This window comes from Halichoeres trimaculatus, unplaced genomic scaffold, assembly GCF_033239565.1.
Source record: "Halichoeres trimaculatus isolate MK-OKI-2021-1 unplaced genomic scaffold, fHalTri1.1 fHalTri1_scaffold_9, whole genome shotgun sequence".
Taxonomy (NCBI): Eukaryota; Metazoa; Chordata; class Actinopteri; order Labriformes; family Labridae; genus Halichoeres; species Halichoeres trimaculatus.
Window position 1 is genome coordinate 33872036 of NW_027437188.1, and position 21906 is coordinate 33893941.

The following is a 21906-nucleotide window of genomic DNA, read 5'->3' on the forward strand; positions in this document are numbered from 1 at the left end:
TAAAATCTCTGAAAATTTTTGCATTCTCATATATACAATTCTTTCTTAATATTTACATATTAATTTTTATTTATTTTTTGCTTATTTTTTTTAATTAAAGAACTATGTCATCACATGTTAAACTTCACACATAAAAAAACAACTTCTGGTGTACATAATTTTCCACTAGATTTTAATTATGTGTAGAATTTTAATCACCTTACAGTTTTTATTGTTAAAATAAAGACTATTTTGTGGCCCCGGAATGACTCTAATCCAGGTTAGCTGTGGCAAAATGGCTCCTATCAAAGTAAAGGTTGTAGACCCCTGCTCTAGATCAACAATCACAAAGACAACACAGAAGTTCACTCTAGACTAGTGAGTGAAAATAGTAACTTGTTCTCTTTTTTTTGAGAATATTTCGTATTTTTCAGTTTCAGAGGCAGTATAACAGTGGTTGCTAAAAAAGGAAAGACATTCAACAAAAATATCCGTTGTAATAGTTATTTTTATTTTGCCAGGAAATAAATAAGTCGACTTTAAAAACATCTGAAACAAGGAAAACAATGCAGCACATGAAAGTGGTCGAACCACTCTCCTCCCACTCAAACGCAAAGTGTGTGTTGCAAACATTCAGCTAGATTAGGCTGTCACTGATTGTGTTTACTTCAAGTTTTCCCTTTATGGAAGGCTACAGGTGGGTCTGTGCTCCAACCTGTGTAGGCCAGGCTGATGGGCAGGTGATCAGGTTTAAAATGAGAAAACAAAACAAGCACTGTTCATCAGTCTCTCCACCATTCACAGAGTACAAAAAGCTTTCATTTCTTTGACCTTTGACTTCAAACCATCTTTTATCAGGATTTTTAACAGCTACTGATGTTAAAGGACAGAATGTAACAATCAATAATTATTTTTAAAATCAGTCATAACATGTAATGTAAGATAGAAAGAAATTACAATAATCATCTTGTGTTAAAAAGTTACAAAGGAAGTGAGTGACACCTTTGTATGCTGTTTGTACTGAATTAGCTAAAAAATAAAATACACTGAAACTTGTGCAGTGACACAAACTGTATCATGAAGGAGAGTTGGTTGGTATTTGAAAATAACTGAAGATATTTGTTAAAGTATGTTCACCCACTTCACCCAACCCAGCACAACTCTGCATAAAGTTTCCTTTGATTGTTTCCCTAACGTTCAGTTTTTCACTGACACAGTCAGAGAGGTGTTGATAATGATTAATGTCACAGCACTGAGTTCACAATGATTGACGGATGAGTTCTGGACTGCATAACACTGAGGTATTTAACATGTTTACCCCCTTGTGCATAAACGGAGGAAAAAAGAAACAGAAAACCTGTCAGAGTAATGTAGTAAAATACATTTATGTTTGATCTCAGAAATAATCTGTTACTGAATATACACTCTCTGAATGATGATTAAAAACATCTGAAATTAAAAAAAACGGTAGATGTTGTGGGAAGTGATTTGGTGAGATTAAGAGATTATGAGAAGGTATGTGTGTGTCTGATAAAGTTACGACTCACTTTAAGTCTTTAGATGTGTTTTCTGATCAGCAACAGATCTCTTGAAGTATGTTTTTCATTGCTGATAAAAATCTCGATGTTCTGTCTGTTTTTTCAGAACTCGGAATTATGACCTTAATCTCAGAATTCTTAGATTGAACTCAAATCCTAACTTTTTTTTTTTTTTTCCAAAATTCAGATCTCATAATTCTGACTTTAATCTTAGAATCCTGACTTTAATCTCTGAAATCTGACTTCAATCCCTGAATTCTGACTTTAATCTCAGAACTTTGAATTCTGATTTTAATCCTTTGATCCCAAAGTTCTGACCTTAATCTCAGATTTTTGACTTTGATCCTAAAATTCTGCCTTCAATCTTAGAATTCTGATTTTTTTTCTCTGAATTATGTTATTAATCTCTGAATCTTGACCTTAATCTCAGAATTCTAACCTTTTTCTTAGAAATACTGACATAAATCTCTTAATTCCAACTTTAATCTCAGAATTCTGACTTTTACTTAGAATCTTAATTCTGATTGAATATCAGAATTTTGACTTTAATCCCAGATTTCTGACCTTAATCTCAAGGATCTAACTTTTTTCTCAGAATACAGAATTCTGACTTTTATCTCAGATTTCTGACTTTAATCCCAGATTTCTAACTTTAATCTCAGGGATCTGATGTTTTTCTCAGAATTTGAGATTTTGACTTTAAATTTAAAATACTGATTTGAATCCAAGAGTTCTCACTTGAATCCCAGAATTCTGACTTTAATCCCAGAAGTCTGACTTGATTCTCAGAGTTCTGACTTTTACTTAGAGTCTTAATTTCCATTGAATTTCAGAGTTTTGACTTGAATCCCAGAATTCTGTCTATAATCTCAGATTCCTGACTTTTTTTCTTAGAATTTGAGATTCTGACTTTAATTTTAGAGTACTGATTTAAATTCTCAGAGTATGACTTAAATCTTAAAATACTGACTTTAATTCCAGAATACTAACTTCAATTTCAGAGTTCTGACCTTTTTCACGGAATTCAGACTTTTTTCTCAGAATTCTAAATTCTGATGTTACTCTCAAACATCTGACTTCAATCCCAGAGTTCTGACTCAAATCTCAGAATTCTTAATTCTGTCATTAATCTAAAAAAATTGAGGTAAAAGTCAAAATCCTGATTTAAATCTCTGAACTCTGACTTTAATCCAAGACATCTTAATTCTGATCTTAATAATCTCAGGGATTTAACCTCAATCTCACATTTCAGAAACCAAACGAGAACTGAAAGAAAGAAAACACCACATTCAGTGAGTCCAAAATAACTGTAGATACTCATACAGTGCTCCATGGATCTGAGGATGATGCTAACAGAGCGTCTCTCTGCATACAGAGTTAGAAAACTGCATAAAACTGAGTTTTTAACATTTTAGGATCAAAAATGCTTCCCAGCTCTCAGAAAAGATGTGATCACTGCACAGCATCTTGATTTCATCTTTTTTTTATATTACAAGAAAGTGAGTCAGATGTTAATCTTGTTATTGCCAATCCATTCTCACAGGAAGTGAAGTCAGGTATGAAATGTTTTTTTCCCCCTTAAAAGTAAAACTGTCGATAAACTAAGAAAGCATGTTACCAAAAACACAAACATAGAAATTCTTCATAAATAAAGAATAAATATGAAAACAACATTCCCAAACATTCACTGTTCTCCGTCCTCTTCCTCACAGGTCGATTTCCAAACCAGAGATGAGCTGAGTTTTACAAATGCAGTGTTAATACGATGGAGGATGAAAGGGAAACTCAGAGGAAGGTGTCCCTCTTTTTTTAATACAGTGTTTTCGACGTGACCTCTTCATAAGTGCCTTTGGAGAAAAGTGCAACGGATAATTTTATGAATCTGATTCACTGAAGTAACATTTCTGCAGCAGACCCTGTGTTCTCCAATCCACGCTGATGTGACTTTTAGTGTGTTCAGACACTTTTTAATGGGCTGAGGATTCTCACACACACGCACACACCTGTCAGCTCTCCTTATCTGCATATAAAAAATAAAACACACAGCTTTTCTTTTTTTTTTTTTTTTTTTTTTTGCCACATTGGAGGATCTGAAGTCACGACCAGTAAGGAGGACGTGTGGAGGTAAAGCTGTGAGAGGACAGAAGGTAGGATCTGTTTTTGTGCAGTTTAGAGAACCCTGTCATGAGATATCAAAAAGTGATGAGTGAGGATCACTAAGAAGATTTGGTTCTTCAGTTTAGAAGGGAAGGGTCAGATATTTCAGGAATCAGGAATCAGGTTTTTCTACAGTAGGGAGATTTCTCAGAATCAGGGAGGCACCGATCCAACTTTAAAGTCCTGAGACACTGAGCATGAGGATGAAACTGAGGAGTCTTTCAGCATTTTTTAGTTTTCAAAGCTTGTAACTATTCCATCTTAGTGTTTTATTTACATAGATTTATATTTCCTTTGTTCCAGCTCATATCTGCTCCTGTAGCTCAATACTGATTTTTTTATTTTTAACAAGCACATATCTGTTAAGTATTTTTTATATTTTTTTAAGAAAACAGGATCCTATAGTTTGAAAACTTGACATGATAGAGAAAAACTGAGATCAGTTTTGGATTCTTCACCCAAAAATTAGCAAAAAACAGCCAACAGACCAAACTCAACAAAAACCGTGTTCCCCGGTGTTATCACTCTTTAGCCCTGCCAAGTACAAATGCACAGACCGAGAACTGAGTGGAATAGATCCGTTCCACAGATCCGCCTGTTGTCACTGATATCTGATCTAAGTTTTTAAGTTTGTATCCTCACAAAAACAATCCAACAATCGTCTTCAGCTAACGTCCTACTCAGCTCTTCTGATTCTTTCTGACAAACTTTCAAAACATCTTTGATGACACGTACAATGATCCACCCCTGACATGTTAACGCCCACGTTGTCATGTGTCGACTGATGTCGGCAAAATGAATCCTCCTGTAGACGTTGTTGTCTTAACCTAACTTTCAGCACACACAGAGCCTCAGTTTCCTCCTCATGGCATAACCGGTGTAAGAGGTACAAAAGTTTACAATTGAATATTAACTCCTGTATATTCTGAAGCTTTGTTTGTACCAACCTGCTGGTAAACATTTAAATATTTTATAGCTGAAATAAATATTAACTTCAGTAATTCTATCTACCTTATTTTCACTTTTTTTACCCAAAACATTACCAGTCTTATCCCACAGTGGGACAGGTTATTATTTCACACTGGTAACAGGACCAGAAAAGTTGGATCGGTGAATCCCTAATAATTACATCAACTTCTCATCTGAAACGAAACAAAAACCAAGAACAAAACCCACACAGCAACAAAAACCTGTCACCACCTATCAGCCTTCATCTCTTTTAGACAAACTTATTTCTCTTTGGAAGTGAGTGGCCTCTGTTGGGTCGTTGAGTTTAGGTAGTTTGGGAGTAATGAAGGAAGTGATGTTAGCTGCTGACGTTGTGCAAAGAACACACACTCCAGGCAGATTACTGAGGTGAAACTCAGGTGTGTGTTCTTCTGTTTTCTGGTCGCAGATCTAAATGTGTCCAAAGTGTTATTTAATCTCAAAATGTTCATCGTACAGGTCTTAAAAACCAAATAAAGAGTTCAGATAATGATCTTCTTACAGCAGTGGTTGACCTATAAAGGAGATTAGTTGAAGGCCATTGAGAAAATAAAACATCTTTTTTTTTAAATTACTAATTACTCTAAAATTTTGATAAAAATTCTAAGAAAAAAAAGAATTCTGACTTCAATCTCAGAATACTGACTTTAATTCCAGAAAACTGACTTCAATCTTTAAGTTCTGACTTTTTTCCTCAGAGTGCTGACTTTTATCTCAGGTTTGCCTTTTTTTTTCTAAGAACCTGTATTCTGACTTTAATCTCAGAGTGCTGATTTTTTTTCTCTGAATTTTGAATTCAGTCATTAATTTCAGTCAATAAATTAAGAACTTTTAGGTTTACTCCAGAATTCTGACTTCAATCTCAGGGTACTGACTTTAATTCTAGAATAGTGACTTAAATTCCAGAATACTGACTTCAATCTCTGGGTTCTGACTTTAATTCCAGAATTCTGACTTTAATTCCAGAATTCTGACTTCAGTCTCAGGGTTCTGACTTTAATTCCAGAATAGTGACTTTAATTCCAGAATTTTGACTTCAATCTTAGGGTTCTGACTTTAATTTCAGAATTCTGACTTTAATTCCAGAATTCTGACTTTAATTCCAGAATTCTGACTTCAGTCTCAGGGTTCTGACTTTAATTCCAGAATAGTGACTTTAATTCCAGAATTCTGACTTTAATTCCAGAAAAGTGACTAATTCCAGAATTCTGACTTTAATTCCAAAAAACTGACTTAAATTCCAGAATTCTGAACTTTATCAGAATCTGAATTTTCTCAGAATCTGTATTCTGACTTTTATCTCAGAGTTTTGAATTCTGTCATTTATTTCAGAATTTTGAGGTTAGTCAAAAACATGACTTTGATCCAATAATTCAGACTTCAATTATCTCAGAATTCTAAGTCAAAAGTTAAATTTCAGACTCTATTGTCAGAGAAAGTTATATCTAAAAAAAAATTTGATGATTTTTTTTAATGGCCCTTATCTCCGTATTGCCCTGATGACAAAACGTAAAGTTAAATTTCATTTTTTAATCGACGGCCGCTCTTTTTCTAAACAGACACGACCATCGAGTGTGACAGATCCTCCAATGAACAAAAACACACAAACAAATCATAAAGCAGCATGCTGTTGAAAGTGCACACACACATTCACACACACACACACCTAAAAGACTAGATGCACACCATGCACCTGAACACATCCACACACACTCTCTTACACACGTACAAACACACAATTTGGCAAAATACTCCTCGGTAGTTAATCCCTCCGTCCGTTCGTGTCCATGCCTCCAAAAATCGGCAGCCTCCTCTCTAAGGTTTTTGCGTTCCCGGTTAAAAAACCACAGATGTAGAAGAGAGGGATGCAAAATGGCTGCTAAGATGGCAGCTGTGGCATAAAGTGAAAGCAAAGGATTGATATCAGCTCCTAACATCTGTACTCCCATCCTCACTGCTCCTCCTCTTCTTCCTCCTCGTCTGCAGTCTGTGGCTGATGAAAGTAAGGCAGGAAGTATTTAATTTAATAACGTCACTATTTTTTCTTCGGAGCTGCAGGCAAATGGCACACGCTGCAGTCCCGTTCGTCGATCGACGGCGGACAGCAGCAGAGACAAACAGACAGTCCCATGACTCAAACCATCTAGCGTCTCACAAACACAAAACACCGTCAGAGCTCCTGCTGGAGACTCTGCTTCACGTGAAACGCTCCCTTCCCCTCATCATCATCCGTTTGTTCGTCGTCGCTGTCCCCTCGCAGGTTTTCAAAGCACTGATCTCCAGCCAGGAGTGAAAACAGAGCAGGAAGCGCTCCCTCCCTCCGTCCGCCGCTCCGTGTTTAGGCCATGTAGAGGAAGGTGTTGATGTCGGCCTCGTCCCTCTTTATGTACTTATGCTCGATGAGCCACTCGATCTGCTCCTTGATCATCTTCTTCTGAGGCAGGAACATGTTCTTCAGGATCTCCACCAGCTCTGTCTGCAGCTGAGCGTTGCTGATCCTCTTCCTCATCTTCATGATCTGAATGATGGCCTCCTGGGAAAGAGAAAAGAGAAAATATTAAAACTGAAGGTTTAAATAAGCTTCTTTGGCAGATCTGTGTTTCATCAGATCCTGACAGATGTTGCGTTTTTGTCACTTTGTACCTGAGTTCTGAGTATTCGAAGCTGGACGATTCCTTCATTCTCCTCTTCCCTCATTCGCTCTGTCGTCAGCTGCAGCCGACCAATCAGATTGATCTTTCCTCGCTTCTGGACTTTAGAGTTTTTTCTGAGACACCAACACACACAGATACAGATCAATATCCAAACATTTTAAGTTCAACACAAGTTTCGAGGCTGGAAATGATTCAATCTCCCAATCTTTCTTCGTCATGAACACGTAACTCACATGAGGGAGAACTCCTGGTTGACGTAGAAGAGCGTGCTGTCTGTGAAGTCTTTGGGTGAGTTAACGGGAGGGTCGTATGACAACACCTGCCTCTTCAGCTTGGGGAAAGCCACCAGAGACTGAAGGAGAGGAGAGAAGGGTCATCATCACATGGATGAGGGGAATTGCCATTTCTTGTAGGGATGTCCTGATACAGATTTTTGACTTCTGCTATTCGATCCTCCAAAAACAGCCGAGTTTAGTCGTTTTTTTTTTGACCTAGGAAGGCTCTATGATAAAAACACAGAGAGGGGAGTTTATCATGTTTTAACCATAGACTGTAAGTGAGGAAGTGAGGTTGCCACAAAAACTGCTCCCCCTGGTGGCTGGCTGCAGTATAGGTCAAAAAATTCATCTCCCCAGTCATTCCAGATGGGCTGAGGTCAAACTTTGAAAAATTAATACACCTGGTAGAAATGTTTCTCACGTCCGATTGTTGTGGTGATTTGAAGATATTATTTGGCTGCTTTGTATTCAAGTCCTCTTTTTTCAGAAGAGTTTGTTTTCATTTGTTATACAAGGTTAAAAATGAGGTTTTACGTCACGTTTAACGATGATTGACAGCAGCCATTCTTGTGTATTTTTTTCGGAGATTGTAAAATATGTCAGGACATAGAGTCAAGAAGTGATTAGACTCTCCAAAGAAAAAATAAATATTACTTTTGTCACCCGGCTCCACTCAGATTCTCCCAGAATCCCTCACAGGCTCTACTGCGCAGGCTCTGGCTGCCAATGGCGGCGCCTGTGACGGTGGTATTCTGGCTTAAAAAAACGTACAATGGCAAATAGTGGCACCACGCTGTCCACTCTATATACAGTCAATGTTTTTAACCAGTCAAGCCAGCACTTTAGCATGTGTTTTTCAACAATTGGACCACAAGAGGGGGCTACTGCACACAGGCTGGCAAAGATCTAAACCATTTCAGATTAAGTCAGCTGGGCTACTACCTACAATTTTACAATTCTACAATTTCATTTAGCAATTTAGTAATTTCATTTCATTTAGTGCTTGAAGTTATTTGCCTGCAGGTGCTGCCATCTAGTGTCAGAGGAAGTGTGTTTTTTCCCCCATCTAACATAATGTAGCCACAGCTATCTGCAATTAAAAATCAACCTGAACAATATACTTCAACCTTCAACAACATTCAGTAATTAGCGCTAAAGATTCACTAAGACCTACCCCTGAGGACAAAGAGGAGAAGGGTCAAGTTAAGGGCCTAAGTGTTCCCTGAACAGATGAGTCTTCAGCCATCTCTTAAAGTAGAAAGGGACTCTGTGGATCGTATAGAGTTAAGTAACTCAATCCACCGTTGAGCACAACAGAGGAGAAGAGTCTGGCTAGAGATTCAGAGCCGCGCTGGTCTACAAGCTCATCTTAGAAATGTATTTTTCTGTTGTCGTACCAGGGGCTGGCAGAGCATCTAAATGACGTTTGCTTATGCCGCCAAATTGCCAGAAACTTTGATAAAAACATAAAACATTTAAAATAACACGAGAAAGCACCAGTGGGCGCTGTGAGACTACTAACTTAGCAGGTAAACCTAGAATTAAATCTTAAATCATATCAATTCATAAAGGGTTTTTAACTAGCTGATATCAGCTCTGTACTGTTATTAATTTTTTTTTTGTTCATAGATTTAAATGAAGGATAAAAACAATTCCAGGCTCTGACCCAGAGTGTCCGGCGCAGCTCAGCATCAGGCAGCTCCGTGGCAAGTTTCAGGTTCTCGAAGCTGATTCGCTCTCTGGGTCTCTGATTCCAGGCGAATAACACGGCCAGCTGGAACGTCGTCACCTCCAGGTCATACTGTCCTACCTCGTTTTTAAAGGTGATCTGAGGAAGAGGAGGGGGAAACAGACGAGTGTCGGCACATCCTTCACTGAGAGATTACAGAAGAAGAAAAGCTCAAATATTTCTCTTTCCTTTCTTTTTTCAAATTATTCCTATCAGTTTCACTTTCTGTCTGTGGACTTAATTGTTGGACATTTTAAAACTCCTCAAAGATGAAAGGAAAAAGACTAAAAGAGATGAAAAGACCTTAGAAAGTCTGAGAAGAGATTGACAGGACACTCACGATGCCGTTGGACATGAGGTGGTGCCAGTGCAGTTTGCGGCCGCTGTGGTTCCTCTTGTAGAAGTCCTCCACCTCTGGGATCAGGTCCTCCAGCTCCGTGGGGAGAGAGACAAAAACCTTCTCACTGCTCCGGGACCAGGCTCCAGCATTCAGGATCTTAATGTTCACGCTGTCCGCTACGAGAAACAGGAAGCACATTTTAAACCAGAGCATCTCTAAACATCCTGTGTGTGTTTGTGTGACGGTGTGTGGTACCTGGCAGCGCGAGCTTGTTGTGTTTGTGCATCTCCTTGAAGACCTGATTGAGGTCCTCTGAGACTTTGATGTCCTGAAACATCCGAGCCAGTTTGTTTACGTAATCTGCAGGCATCCCTACTTCCTGGAAATCAAACACAGAACATCAGCAAAGTAGAATTATTAACTTTTTTTCTTATAAAAGGAGAGTTTTATCATCCTGAGAAGAGGAAAACTCACTCTGAGCCACTCCACCATGTTCTCTTCAATCTCACTGTCTGCAGAAATGTCCAGAATGAGGCGCCGGGTCAGGTGAGCTTTGTGGTAACGCATGAACACGTCTTTATTCTGGACGTACTTCAGCACCAGAAGCTGCAGAAAGAAACAAGTGAGAGGATTCAAAAACAGACGGTAAAATGACTCTTTCCCTTTTCAGCAGAAGTCAGGAGATTAAGACGGAGACTCACGACTTCTTTGAGTTTGAGCTCGATTTCCTCTGAGGTGAGTTTTTTGCTCAGGGGAGTTTTCCTCAGCAGCATATCGCAGTAGTTGGCCAGCAGCTCAGGACACTTTGACTCCGGCTGGGTCTTCATACCCACACTGTTGGAAGGATTCAGACACACAGAAATGTATTTACACACACAAACAAACCGTGACTAGTTTTAGAAAGAGGATCCTGTTTATTTCATTTCTGTGAGGTTGCTCCTCTCACCCTTTCTGCTTCATAGGTAGCTCCAGTTTGAAGATCGTGGCGTCGTTGACGACAGCTTTATAGGCCTGTGAAGCAAAAAAAAACATGCATTTATATAGTTAAGTTTAGTTTAGTAAAGCTTAGTTAAAGATGCTATGAGGAGGATCTGTTTTAACTGCACTCCCTCGCCACCTTGTGGCCTGGAGTCTCCGCCCACTGTCGTAAATTACTTTTAGTGAAGTGTGTGTTTGTTTTGGATTTAAATGGAGATCAGATCAACAATTTTTTTTTTTCGAGACAACTCTTTACTGGATACAACGCGCTGAGGTAAGGTATTTATCTGTACAGTTACGTAGTGCTATGTTAACGTGACATCAAGCTAACGTTGTAGTAGCCGGCTATATTTAGCGCTATTGGCAGCCCGGTGCTCTAACGTATCTCTAACCTCACTCTTCATTTTATTGATAGACTCTCAAGTTTGAGCAGACCACTGCAGGATAACTGCTGACTTTATCAGAGAAAGCTATCAGTGACAGCCAAATAAGGCTAATTAGCCTTTAGCTCGGGCTCTATCTCTCTCCTGTTTCTCTTTCTTCTGCTCTTCTGTCCTTTTTCTGTCTGACAGTTAGGCTCCAGTGTCCACCATCACTACAAAATGAATCACAGAAATCGTTTTCAGCAGAGAAAAACACAGATCTTTCACTACTAAATTTCGTCAGCCGGCGTGGTGTTTTCATAGAGACTGAGGCGTGTCATAAATCAATTTGATCCTGGTCGACCTGAACTAGAAGCTAAGAAGTAGCATTTTAAAATAACCTGTAACCAGCAAAATTGGAGCTATTAATCTCATTTTAAAGTGTGGATTACAATCAGGCATTTATCTAGAAGAGAGACTTTTTCAAGATCACTTTCGTACTCCTCACAGCCTCTTTAAAAAGAAAACCAACATAAAAAAGAAAAACTAAATAACAAAACAGGACCAAAAAGGTGTCGACTGAAACCTTTGCCTCGTTCACCTGCCCTTATCAACTCATCTTCTACTCTGCTTCCTTTAGACTTATATAGAGCATTAAGGTAAATATCACCAAATAATCATTCATCATACATAGACCCTTTGTCTTTCCATTGTATGCTTTGACCATAAGTGAGGCTATTTTTAAAATCACAAGCTCACCAAATTTAAGAATCTGTAGATTTATAAATGGCTCTCGATAATCAGCTCGGTTTATGAGCCTGATCGCTTTCTTCTGGAGCAGAAAAATACAATTCAAATGAGAAACAATATAATATAACATTAATTTAAAAACATCTATTAATTAAAAAAATAACATGAATAAATAATAAAACTTGTATGTCAGTGATTAGCAGCTCTTTGACGTGTGATTAACAGACCTTATCTCTCGCTGTGAGGAAGCGCGGGTCGTCCTGGAAAGCCTCCTTCACCAGTTTACTGAAGCGGTTAAACAAAGTTAACAACTGCTCCACGTACTTTTCAGAGTCCTGGAAAAACACACACACACACACACACACACACACACACACACACACACACACACACACACACACACACACACACACACACACACACACACACACACATCAACACAAAAGTCACCACTGTGCAGATTTAAAAGCTGCCCTGCTTTGTTTCACTCACTGGCTGTTTGAATTTATGGTTTTAGTTTGAGTAACAGAAATCATCTGGTCGTACTTTTTATGAATAATGATATTCATTGACAAAACGATAAACTTCAGGATAGTTTGGTCTGAACTCAAATATGTAATTTTTCCACCGTGACCCCAAAGATGGTTCTTCTACATTCCCACCTCTGAAACACTAATCCACACATTTTTCACGTTTCACGTCCAAACTTGACTGTTTCACAGGGTTCCTACAGCTTCAGGCAAAGTTAAATTCAAGACTAATTTAACACCATTTGAAATTAATCTAAGAAAAAATTCACAATAAAAACAAATGGAAAAAACACTACATCAATTACATACACTGAAAAACCGGATAAGTTGAGTTTACTTGAAAAATGCTTGTAAACTGGTTACCTTAGAAAAAACTCAGTAACGAAAGTTAGTTCAACTCAACATCTTAAGTAGTTACGATTATTATGGAAAATCATTCTACTGATTGTCTCTAATCAAATAAACCTGATGCGTATTTGTTACAAATCAAAATATTAAGTTATGATTAAAAAAAATGTTGCATTTCACTGTAAAACATAATAAGTTGACCTTACTCAAAACTGAAAGATGTGATATCAATAAATTTGCCTTATGAATTTAATAAATGTAATAATAAAAAATTGAAGCAGATCTGAACAACTAAATAAAATAACATATTTAAGTATAGCTGTGTCTCATGTCCTCAGCGTTCCCTCCTCACTCATGGTTACAAAACACTGTCACAACAAAAATCAGCTCCAATTTCATAACTTTAGTAACCATGAGTGAGGAGGGAAGGCAGTAGATATGAGACCCTGCTGTATATTGAAATATTGTTATTCAGGGAGCACAGGTTGTCTGTGCACCATGGCACTGACTGGTGGTCTGTGCTCCATGGCACGGGACTTGTACCTATTGACTTTTGCAATGTGCGTCTAATGGTTAATAAATTAAAAATTAAATGTTTGACTGGACTATCATGCTGTTTAGGCCAATTTTAAAAACAAGTGTGAAGAGACATATTTATTTTTGACACAGTCAGTCCACACCATGTAGGGCATGGACAGCTGATGGATGCCACGAGAAGCACAGACAGCTGGTCCATGCTGTGGCGCACAGACAAACAGTCTGTATAATGTGGAGCAGAGAGAGTCTGTGCCACTGATGCTCAACTAGAAGTATAGTAGGGTCTCATATCGACTGCATCCCCTCCTCACTCACGGTTACAAAACGCAGTCTCAGAAAACTAATGATTTTAAGTTGTGCTAACTTAAACAGTAACAAAAGTTAAACCTATTCAGGAATAATTAGTTGAAAACTCAGACATCTAAGTAAATTGAACTTAGTTACAATGTTCAATTTGAGTAATTTGAACTTTGGGGTTTACAATGTGGGGTAAGGGACAATTAATAGAGTCCCAGCTGAAACCACATCAATGTTTGTTGGTTCTGCTTTGATGATTGCGGGACGTTATCATGAGAGTCACTTGGTAAATTACTTTTAAAAAAAGATTTAGCGTTAGCATTTATTTTGAGATTTAGGAATATTTACAATCAAACTGACATGTGTTAATATTTTTTAGGACTTTTAAAGATTAATTTAAGACATTTTGATCTAAGGCCTTGTTTTTAGATTCATGAATTCAGTGCCTTTGACTTTTTAAGGATCTGTGGGATTGTGGTTATAGCATTCTGCAGGTTCATCTCTAAAAGTCTGTTAAGTGTGTTATCATTATTATTAAAGCATGAGTGAACTAAACTCTGTGAATTTCTGAAAGGTGTGTTCGTGCACGTACAGTAGTGATGGTCTCAGCAGCAGCCACCATGTCCGCCAGTCCAGCATTGATGATGTGATCCTCCAGGTCTTTCAGCATCGGCTCGATCCCACTGGGAACTTTGTCCATTAATGAAAACATCAGGTGCAGCTCTGCTCCGGAGGAAAGAAAGTCAGTGTTACATGAGGTACAAAAAGCACACACACACACAAACATTAGAGTCACATGCTCCTGAGTGGATCAAAGTGCAGCAGTACTCACTGTCTGTCTCATTTCGTTTGATCATCCCTGGACACTCAGCTAAGATGGTCTCTTTGAAAGACGTGACCAAAGCATTCACACAACACTCCATCAGCTGCAAGGATCAACAACAGAAAGAGAGCCAGAGTGAGAGAAATGACGAATTCAGAGGAAAATACAGACAGATACAGGAAAACAAATGTTAGATAAATAACCAGATTAAAAAGTCGACTTACTGCTTGAACAGAGTTACATTCACGACGTGTCTCTAGATATCTAAGCGCTCTCTTCTCCTCTTCTCTCAGCTTGGCATCAGCCTGTGGGAGCCAACACAAACACACCATGATAAGAAAGAAAGAAAGAAAAAGACTGCGCTGGAAAACTGAAAGAACTCTTGAGTTTTATTCCTCCAAACTTTAACTTCTGATCATTAATATCAATGCTGCTTACATATTTCATGTAGTTCTGGACGCCGTTCTGCTGCAGGTAGGACGGTGCCTGTGTTCTGTAAAACCTCTCCGTGGAGTCCAGGTACGCCTTCTCAAAGTTATCTCTGTAGATCTGCAGCTTGTCCTCCGGGTTTGAACACAGGTTCACTGTGAAGACAGGAGGACAGATCGATTTAAAGTCTTTCTCTGTGTGTTTTAAAGAAAATCTGCAGACTTATTGGATCAGGTCTCACCGTATGACTCTCTAACTCCTATAACGAGCTGCGAGTCGAAGGCCTCTCCCTGCCGCTCTGCGTGAACCAGCTTCATGGCGCTGTCCTGAAGGCGGCTCTTAATGTTGGAGAATATGGACTCGTTCCACGTATCGAGCATCAGCTGAGAGAAAAATGTGGAAAGGGCAGAAATTAGAGCAGATCAGGGGTACAAACCCTGTCCTACACTGCAAAAAACGGAAATCTTATCAAGAGATTTTTTCTTATTTTCAGTAGAAAATGTCTTTTTAGACTTAATATGAGCCACATTCACCTGACCAGTCCAGAAAAATGTCTTAATTCAAGTTATTTAGAGACAAAAGTGGGGTCTGAATTGCTGTAACAAGTTAAAAAAATCTGACAATGGAACAAGAAAAAAATTACTTGTATTAAGACATTATTACAGTTTCAAGCAAATTTCTCGTTTCATAGGCAGATTTTCTTTTTAGTTGTTACAAGTAATTCAGACCTCATTTTTGTCTTTAATCAACTTGAAACAAGACATTTTTCTGGACCACTAATTTGAACGTGGCTCATATTAAGTATAATAAGACAATTTTTACTTTATAAGGTTTCAGTTTTTTGCAGCGTGGGCAGAAAAGTTTTAAACTCCTGCTTTATACCACACATTTAATGCATTTGATTTCTACCTGATGCTCTGTATCATCAGCAAACCAGCCCTTGATTTACCCTAACTTTTAATAAAGCCCCCTAAATTTTAGCCCCTGACAAACTCAGCTTTGAAGCCTGGGAGCTGCAAGTTTAAAAATGACTTCCAGGTGCCTTAAGAGGAAAAGCTTAACAATCAGAAAAAACAAATCTGTTGGATTTCCCAGGCTGGATTTTTTATTTTACTTGTTACAAGCAATTCGGACCTAATGTTTGTCTTTAAAAAACTTGAAACAAGACATTTTTCCAGGTGAATGTGGCTTGTGTCGAGTATAACGAGACAAATTTTACTTAAAATAAGACAACAATGCTTGGTAAGATTTCTGTTTTTTTGCAGTGTAATTAATAAGTTACCCCTAAAGTTCAATACATTTATGAGGTTCCTCTAAAAATTTCATCCATCTGCTCGCTGAATCATATTCATCCACAACTTCCTGAAACACTGCACGTTTTCACTCGGAGACCTTCCTCTTCATTCTGTCTAAAACCATCTTTCTCATTTTCTCTTTTTCCTCCTTGTGGTTGTCATGACTCGGCTTTATATAACTTCCTCCTCTCACCTTGCGTACGATGCTGTCCTCCATGTTGGTCTTCTTGTTACTCCCCTGTTTTCCCATCAGCGTGATCTCTAACTGACAGAAAGGTTTGGGCAGGATGTCGCACTGAGTGAAGAACTTCCTCCACTCCACGATGTAAGCCTTCAGCAGCGCTGTGTCGTCCTGGTGGCTCAGCACGCGCTGCCAGGAGATGCAGGCACAACTTAGAGACATGGAGAACGAATAAATCCTTAAAAACATCCATTTAAAGCAGATTGATTCACTTACAGCCTGTGCTTGTTTGATAAAATCTAGGATATCCTCTTTGAGGGCTTGGTGGATTTTTGCAGGGCCTTTATCATCCCATAAACACACGGCGTGGACGTCTCTGGAAGGCAGACGCAGAAAAGGAGAAAGTTTATTCATAATATGACGATGATGATGATACAGGCTTCTATAAAGATGTTGCAGCGGGCGTCCTTCATGACTGAGGGCCAGGAACAGGACAACGCTGCAGGTCACAATGCTGGCTTGATGAAGGACTTCTTCAGGGAGAATAACATCACTCTGGACCTTCCCGCATGTTCCCCTGATTTAAATCCAATACAGAACATTTTGGGATGGATGGCGAGGGAAGTGTATAAAAATGGCCGTCAGTTCCAGACAGGTGATGCCCTTTGCGAAGCCATCTTCACCACTTGGAGCGATGTTCCCAAAGCTTCCTGAAAACACTGGCATCAAGTATCAAGTGATTAACAAAAACGGTGGAGCTACTTATTACTGAGTCCCACTGAGAAAAACTTTTCTTCTGGTTTGAAGATTCTTTTGTTATTTTTTGAGGGATGGTGTTAAACTTAGTTGATCAGCTGATAAACAGCCTGTTTCAGTTTACTTGTTGTTTTCAATAAATGTATTTTGTCAAAGTGCTTTTTGTCACACTCCCACTTCTTGCTTTTGCATATTGTAGCTCTACTTAAAACCTCATTAAGATCCAAATGTGCACAAGGTAAATTCTAGCAATTTTTCAACTGGCCTTCAAAGATTTTGATCAGGTCTGTACTTTCGAGAAATTAGGGTCAATCCTTTTATTTGTTTTTTTTTTCTCTCTTTTTTTCTTTCTTACTTTTTCCTTTTTTTCCTTTTTTTTCCCGTTTTTCCTTTTTTCCTTTTTTCTTTTTTTCTTTCTTTTTTTTCTTTCCCTTTTTTTCCTTTTTTCTATTTTCCGTTTTTCTATTTTTCTTGTTTTTTTTTTCCTTTTTTTCTATTTTTTCTTTTTTCCTTTTTTTCTTTTTCTTTCTTTTTTTCCCCTTTTTTTCCTTTTTTCTGTTTTTTTTCCTTTTTTTGAATAAAGTATTTTCTATTCTATTCTATTCTATTCTATTCTATTACTTTTTTCTTTTCTTTTTTTTCTCTTTTTTCTTTTTTTTTCCCTTTTTTTTCCTTTTTTCTTTTTTTCCTTCTTTTCTAATTTTATCTGTTTTTTTTTGTCGTACGGATCAAGTTCTGGCATTTAAACTATGGACATAAAACACTTCTTCCTCGTTGAGGATGATCCTCTCTCCAGCTTTCTTGAACACTGATGACATTTTCAGGGGTTAATGTAAAGTCCAACACCTGTTGGTGAAGACTAAACCCGTCAGCCGCTTTAATGCGCTGCTGAAACACAATAACACACTCCGGTTTGTGAGCCGTGTAAACTGTTTTAGGATCTGAGTCAGCAGCAGAAGCTCCAGCAGGGGGGAAGCGCTCGGTCCTTTCTCTGAAACACAGACAGAAATGAGGAGAACATCTCTTACGAGAACAAGTCGAACCACTGTTGCTTGGTGACGGCCTCCTGTCTGAGCAGCTTGAGAACGATGGGCCGCATCAGATCCCACTTGTCCTCAAACTGCAGGGACCCTTTGTTCTGGACCAGGGATGTGGGGCGGGGAGGGAAAGTGAGAGCAGGACATAAAAAAAGCAATGAGAAGAGAAGAGTGGAGGAGACAAACAGGACAATGAGGAGAGACGTAAAAATATAAAGAGGGACTCTTGGACTATGATGAGGCTGTCAGGACAACTTCAGTGGTAGACTGAGACCATTATCATAGGAGGTCTTTCCTACCTGTAGGAATCAGACTTTACAACTCCGCCTCCTTCTGCAGGAGGGACACATGACAAGCAACAGACTGTACAAACCTGCTGCAAGATCAGTGTGATAGTTCACTGATGAGCCATGTCCCAGAGTTTATTTCGTTCTCTTTTGATCATGTGTTTATTTAACATTATATGAATGAAGCAACAGATACAATAAGACTTTTCTTTCTTTCTGCTCCTTTTCATTCGATTTACTTTATTTTTATACTGCACTTATATTTTTATGTCAACATGAATGAAACAAAGACAAACTATTCTAAACTAGTTTGTCTCCAACAGTTTCACCAGTGTCTGACCCAGTTTCACTCGTTTGACTCCTCTATTCATTCATCTCATTCAGGGGTGGCCAACCTGTGGCTCTTTTCCTTCCAGTGTGTGGAATCCAATCAATCCATTCATAAATAATATATAGATCTCTATATATATTGTTATGAGTAGTGGTGTGCTGATCAATCTAAAATTTTGATATATTGATGCCTACATTGGGATCAGTACTGATCAATACTTGGGTGATGAGATTGATACTTAAGTTTCGGTTTCTCTTCTCTACATGTGCCCCTCTCAATCGCTCATGTGCTCATACCTATCTAGATAGATAGATGGATGGAAATGTATTGATTTTCATTTTATGTCATTTCATTTATGTGTGAGAGGAAGTGTGTTTGTAAGACCACGTGTGTGTGATGTGGCTCTTTGTAGTACCACAGTAATTTTTGTGGCTCTGGGTCTCTGACTGGTTGGCCACCCCTAATCCTGTTAATTCAGGCGCTATTTTCTGCATTTATTTTGACTTAGATGCTTGCGTCTGTATCTGCTTCTATTATTTTTGTTATTAATAACTAAAAGTTTGCATTTTTTACTATTTTCCACTAATTTACTCTGGGTATCATTTTTCTTCAGGTTAAGTTAAGTTGATCTCACTTTAAGTAGTTGAGCTGAAATGTCATAAACTTTGACCTTTAAGATAAAGTTGTTTAGTTTTTCAGTTAAATAATTACTTTTTTAATTTTAAACTGATTACTACAGATCCCATTAGCCATATATTGCATCTACTTTATCACAGCCAACATGTTATTATAAATAGGGATGTCCCGATCTGATACACTGATCGGTATCGGCGCCCGATATGGCTAGTTTTGGAGGATCGGATTGCAGGATTATTCAGCTTTCACATGTTTTCAGCACCGCCACGCTTTACGGCTGTAAATCTAAACCTGTACTCTGCAGTTTCTTAAAGCAGGTACACTACTACTACTACTACTACTATCACAGGATAATCGGGCTGATTTTTGTCCTGATCTCCCCCTTACGATCAAAGCCAGCAAAGGCCTGATTATCTGATGACATCATGTTTGATTTTCCTGTGGGGTGGTGTGTGTTAGCTCCGCGCTAAAGACTCTGTGCTGAGTTACACTGCTGTTTATATTTCCCTTTGCACATTTTATGCTGAGATTCAACGCTAGGGTTTGAAGTATCCTGCTGATCGGTGAGATGAGGTGATACCTGTGTCATGAACTCCTCCAGATCCTCATAATTTTTAACACTCTTGGCTTACACCTACCATATGTTTAATCCAGCATCCCAGCGCTTATCATGTTTGTGTCTGTGTCTTTGTTTGGCCAAAGGTTGTCCTCAGGGCTTGGCATTAAGAACTTCCAGCCCACTTAACATGTGAAAGCTATTCCCTGGACCAAAGGCAATGTTTTAATGAATCTTACACATGGATTATTGATGGTCCCTGGGCTCAAAAACATCAATGAACTCTTCAAAGCTGCATGTATCTGCTTTTGCAAACAAACACCTTTGCTTTTTCATGTTCGTCCGTCATGTTTGTTTACACCGAAGTCACATTTTACTACGCAAGATTTGGAATATTGAGCGTGAAGAAGCTGAAGCTCTGAATCAGTTAGTGTGTGGTGTCCTCAGAGTTTAGACCACACACTTTTAGATCGGGAGAGAGAAATCTTGTGCGATCTGTCTTTTGTTATCATTAAGTGTGTGCTCTCTGAATGTGTGAAGTTTGGGAGAATCATGTAATGTGTACCAGCCTTTAGTCAGTATTGGTGTACTAAGTTCAGCACCAGCAGTTCTGAAGGGTTTTGTCTTAAAGTATTGACTATTTTTCATTTCTTTTGTAAAACTGAGTAGTATTATGGCTTCTTTTTTTTTATTATTGTTATACAGATATTTATAATAACCTAGTTGAGAGAGGAAGTTTGTTGAAATATGGTTCAATTTATAAAGCAACACTGATTGCACTATTTCTAAGGGTCTTAAAATAAAGGTACACACATACATAATTTCAGGCTACACTTATCAAAATATTACTGAGAAATTTATGGACTTATCTTTGAAGAAATAACTTAGTATCCGACCAAAAACTACATTTTCTGGATTAATTTTGTGCATTTATATTATCACAAACTCTGCAAAACAACAGCTCATTTCAAATGACCAGGATGAGCTTTTTCATCTTTGTTACATGTTTGTTTTAAACATTTGGAAGAAGGACATTTTGCTGTTTTATTGGGATAACCGCAAGTTTAGCTAACCCTTGAGATTTTGTAGGTAGTAAAGTGGACACAACAGGAGTTTGGTGAAAGGGATGTGTGAGGTCAGTTTGGTTGTAGATGATCTTTTGTGGTTGTTTTGACTCAAAAAAGGAAACAACTGAGCTGTAGCTTCAGGGGGACACTGAGCATCTCCTCTTGGACATTAACCTGAGCCTGGGGGCGGGCTGCCTGGAGCTACCTGACCAGTACCTGAATGTTTTCATCCCAGCAGCTTATAACACTGTGAATATTAAACCTGAACAGCCCATTCACAGGTGATAAACTCACAAATCTCTACTCTTATTCCTGGACTGACTGTTTTTCACAGAGCTGTGTGGGTGTCCTGTGTCAGAGAGTATTTCCCCTTTTTGTTCATGTTTTAGAGCTGTTCAGGTTGTAACACAGGTTTTTATTTTCCTTCGTTTGGGTGAACAGTAAAGCTCCAGTTTCGGTCCATAATACTCAAAGGAAACCGGTTCCGGGACCGGTTCTGTTCGAGTCAGTCGAAATAAATCGTTTAGGAATAGACTCCAGAAAAACACCGGATAACGACAGCGGTGGTAACTGACTTCAGACACCTATTTGTGTATTTATTTCATTTATTTACGCTTTAAGCATTCGTGTCATGTTTAGTAAACAGCGAGGATATATGAAGGTGTTTTTAGTGTAAATATGTGACCATAAATGCGTTAAAATCCGTACAAAAACACGAGAATATGATAAATTTAAGAGCTTCTTACCTTTAACAAATTAGACGTCGCCATGTTTCTTCAACTTATCACCTCGCGGAATCTCGCGAGAACTCAGTTACTGCTCAAGATTAGGTCATAGCAGTCCTCGCTGAGGTGTGCTCTTTCTATGGTTATTTACAGCAAAAAATACAACTTTTTAAGTAATTAAAGTGAAAATAATTACTTAATAATTTTTTTAAATGTATTTTTTATTCATTTTTCTGAAAGGATTTTTTTTCTTTTTCTTTTTTTTACCTGGAGCTTCTGGTGATAAAATAAGATAAGATAACACTTTGTTGCACCTCAA

The 21906-nt window shown here is 38.3% G+C and overlaps 1 protein-coding gene across 1 annotated transcript; it reads right to left on the reverse strand.

Moving 5' to 3' along the window:
- Positions 1 to 502: 502 nt before the first annotated feature.
- On the reverse strand, positions 503 to 21682 carry LOC141798175 (cullin-5-like). Its single transcript, XM_074679995.1, has 19 exons — positions 21609 to 21682; positions 17977 to 18086; positions 16469 to 16568; positions 16205 to 16381; positions 14958 to 15099; positions 14726 to 14871; positions 14512 to 14592; positions 14297 to 14390; positions 14057 to 14187; positions 11980 to 12087; positions 10609 to 10673; positions 10364 to 10496; positions 10137 to 10268; positions 9918 to 10041; positions 9663 to 9838; positions 9260 to 9421; positions 7549 to 7667; positions 7305 to 7428; positions 503 to 7194 (listed from the first exon to the last, which is right to left on the reverse strand). The coding sequence occupies exons 1-19, from the start codon at positions 21630 to 21632 to the stop codon at positions 7000 to 7002; spliced, it is 2343 nt and encodes a 780-aa protein (XP_074536096.1). The 5' UTR covers positions 21633 to 21682; the 3' UTR covers positions 503 to 6999.
- Positions 21683 to 21906: the final 224 nt, after the last annotated feature.

Bases quoted from the DNA above. Each gene is read 5' to 3' on its own strand.
- LOC141798175 (XM_074679995.1), bottom strand. From the start codon at position 21,632: ATGGCGACGTCTAATTTGTTAAAG. The intron at 16,569-17,976 runs GTAAGAGATGTT...TCTGCCTTCCAG, and splicing joins CAGTGGTTCGACTTGTTCTC to AGACGTCCACGCCGTGTGTT. The intron at 14,188-14,296 runs GTGAGTACTGCT...CCTCCGGAGCAG, and splicing joins CAAACGAAATGAGACAGACA to AGCTGCACCTGATGTTTTCA.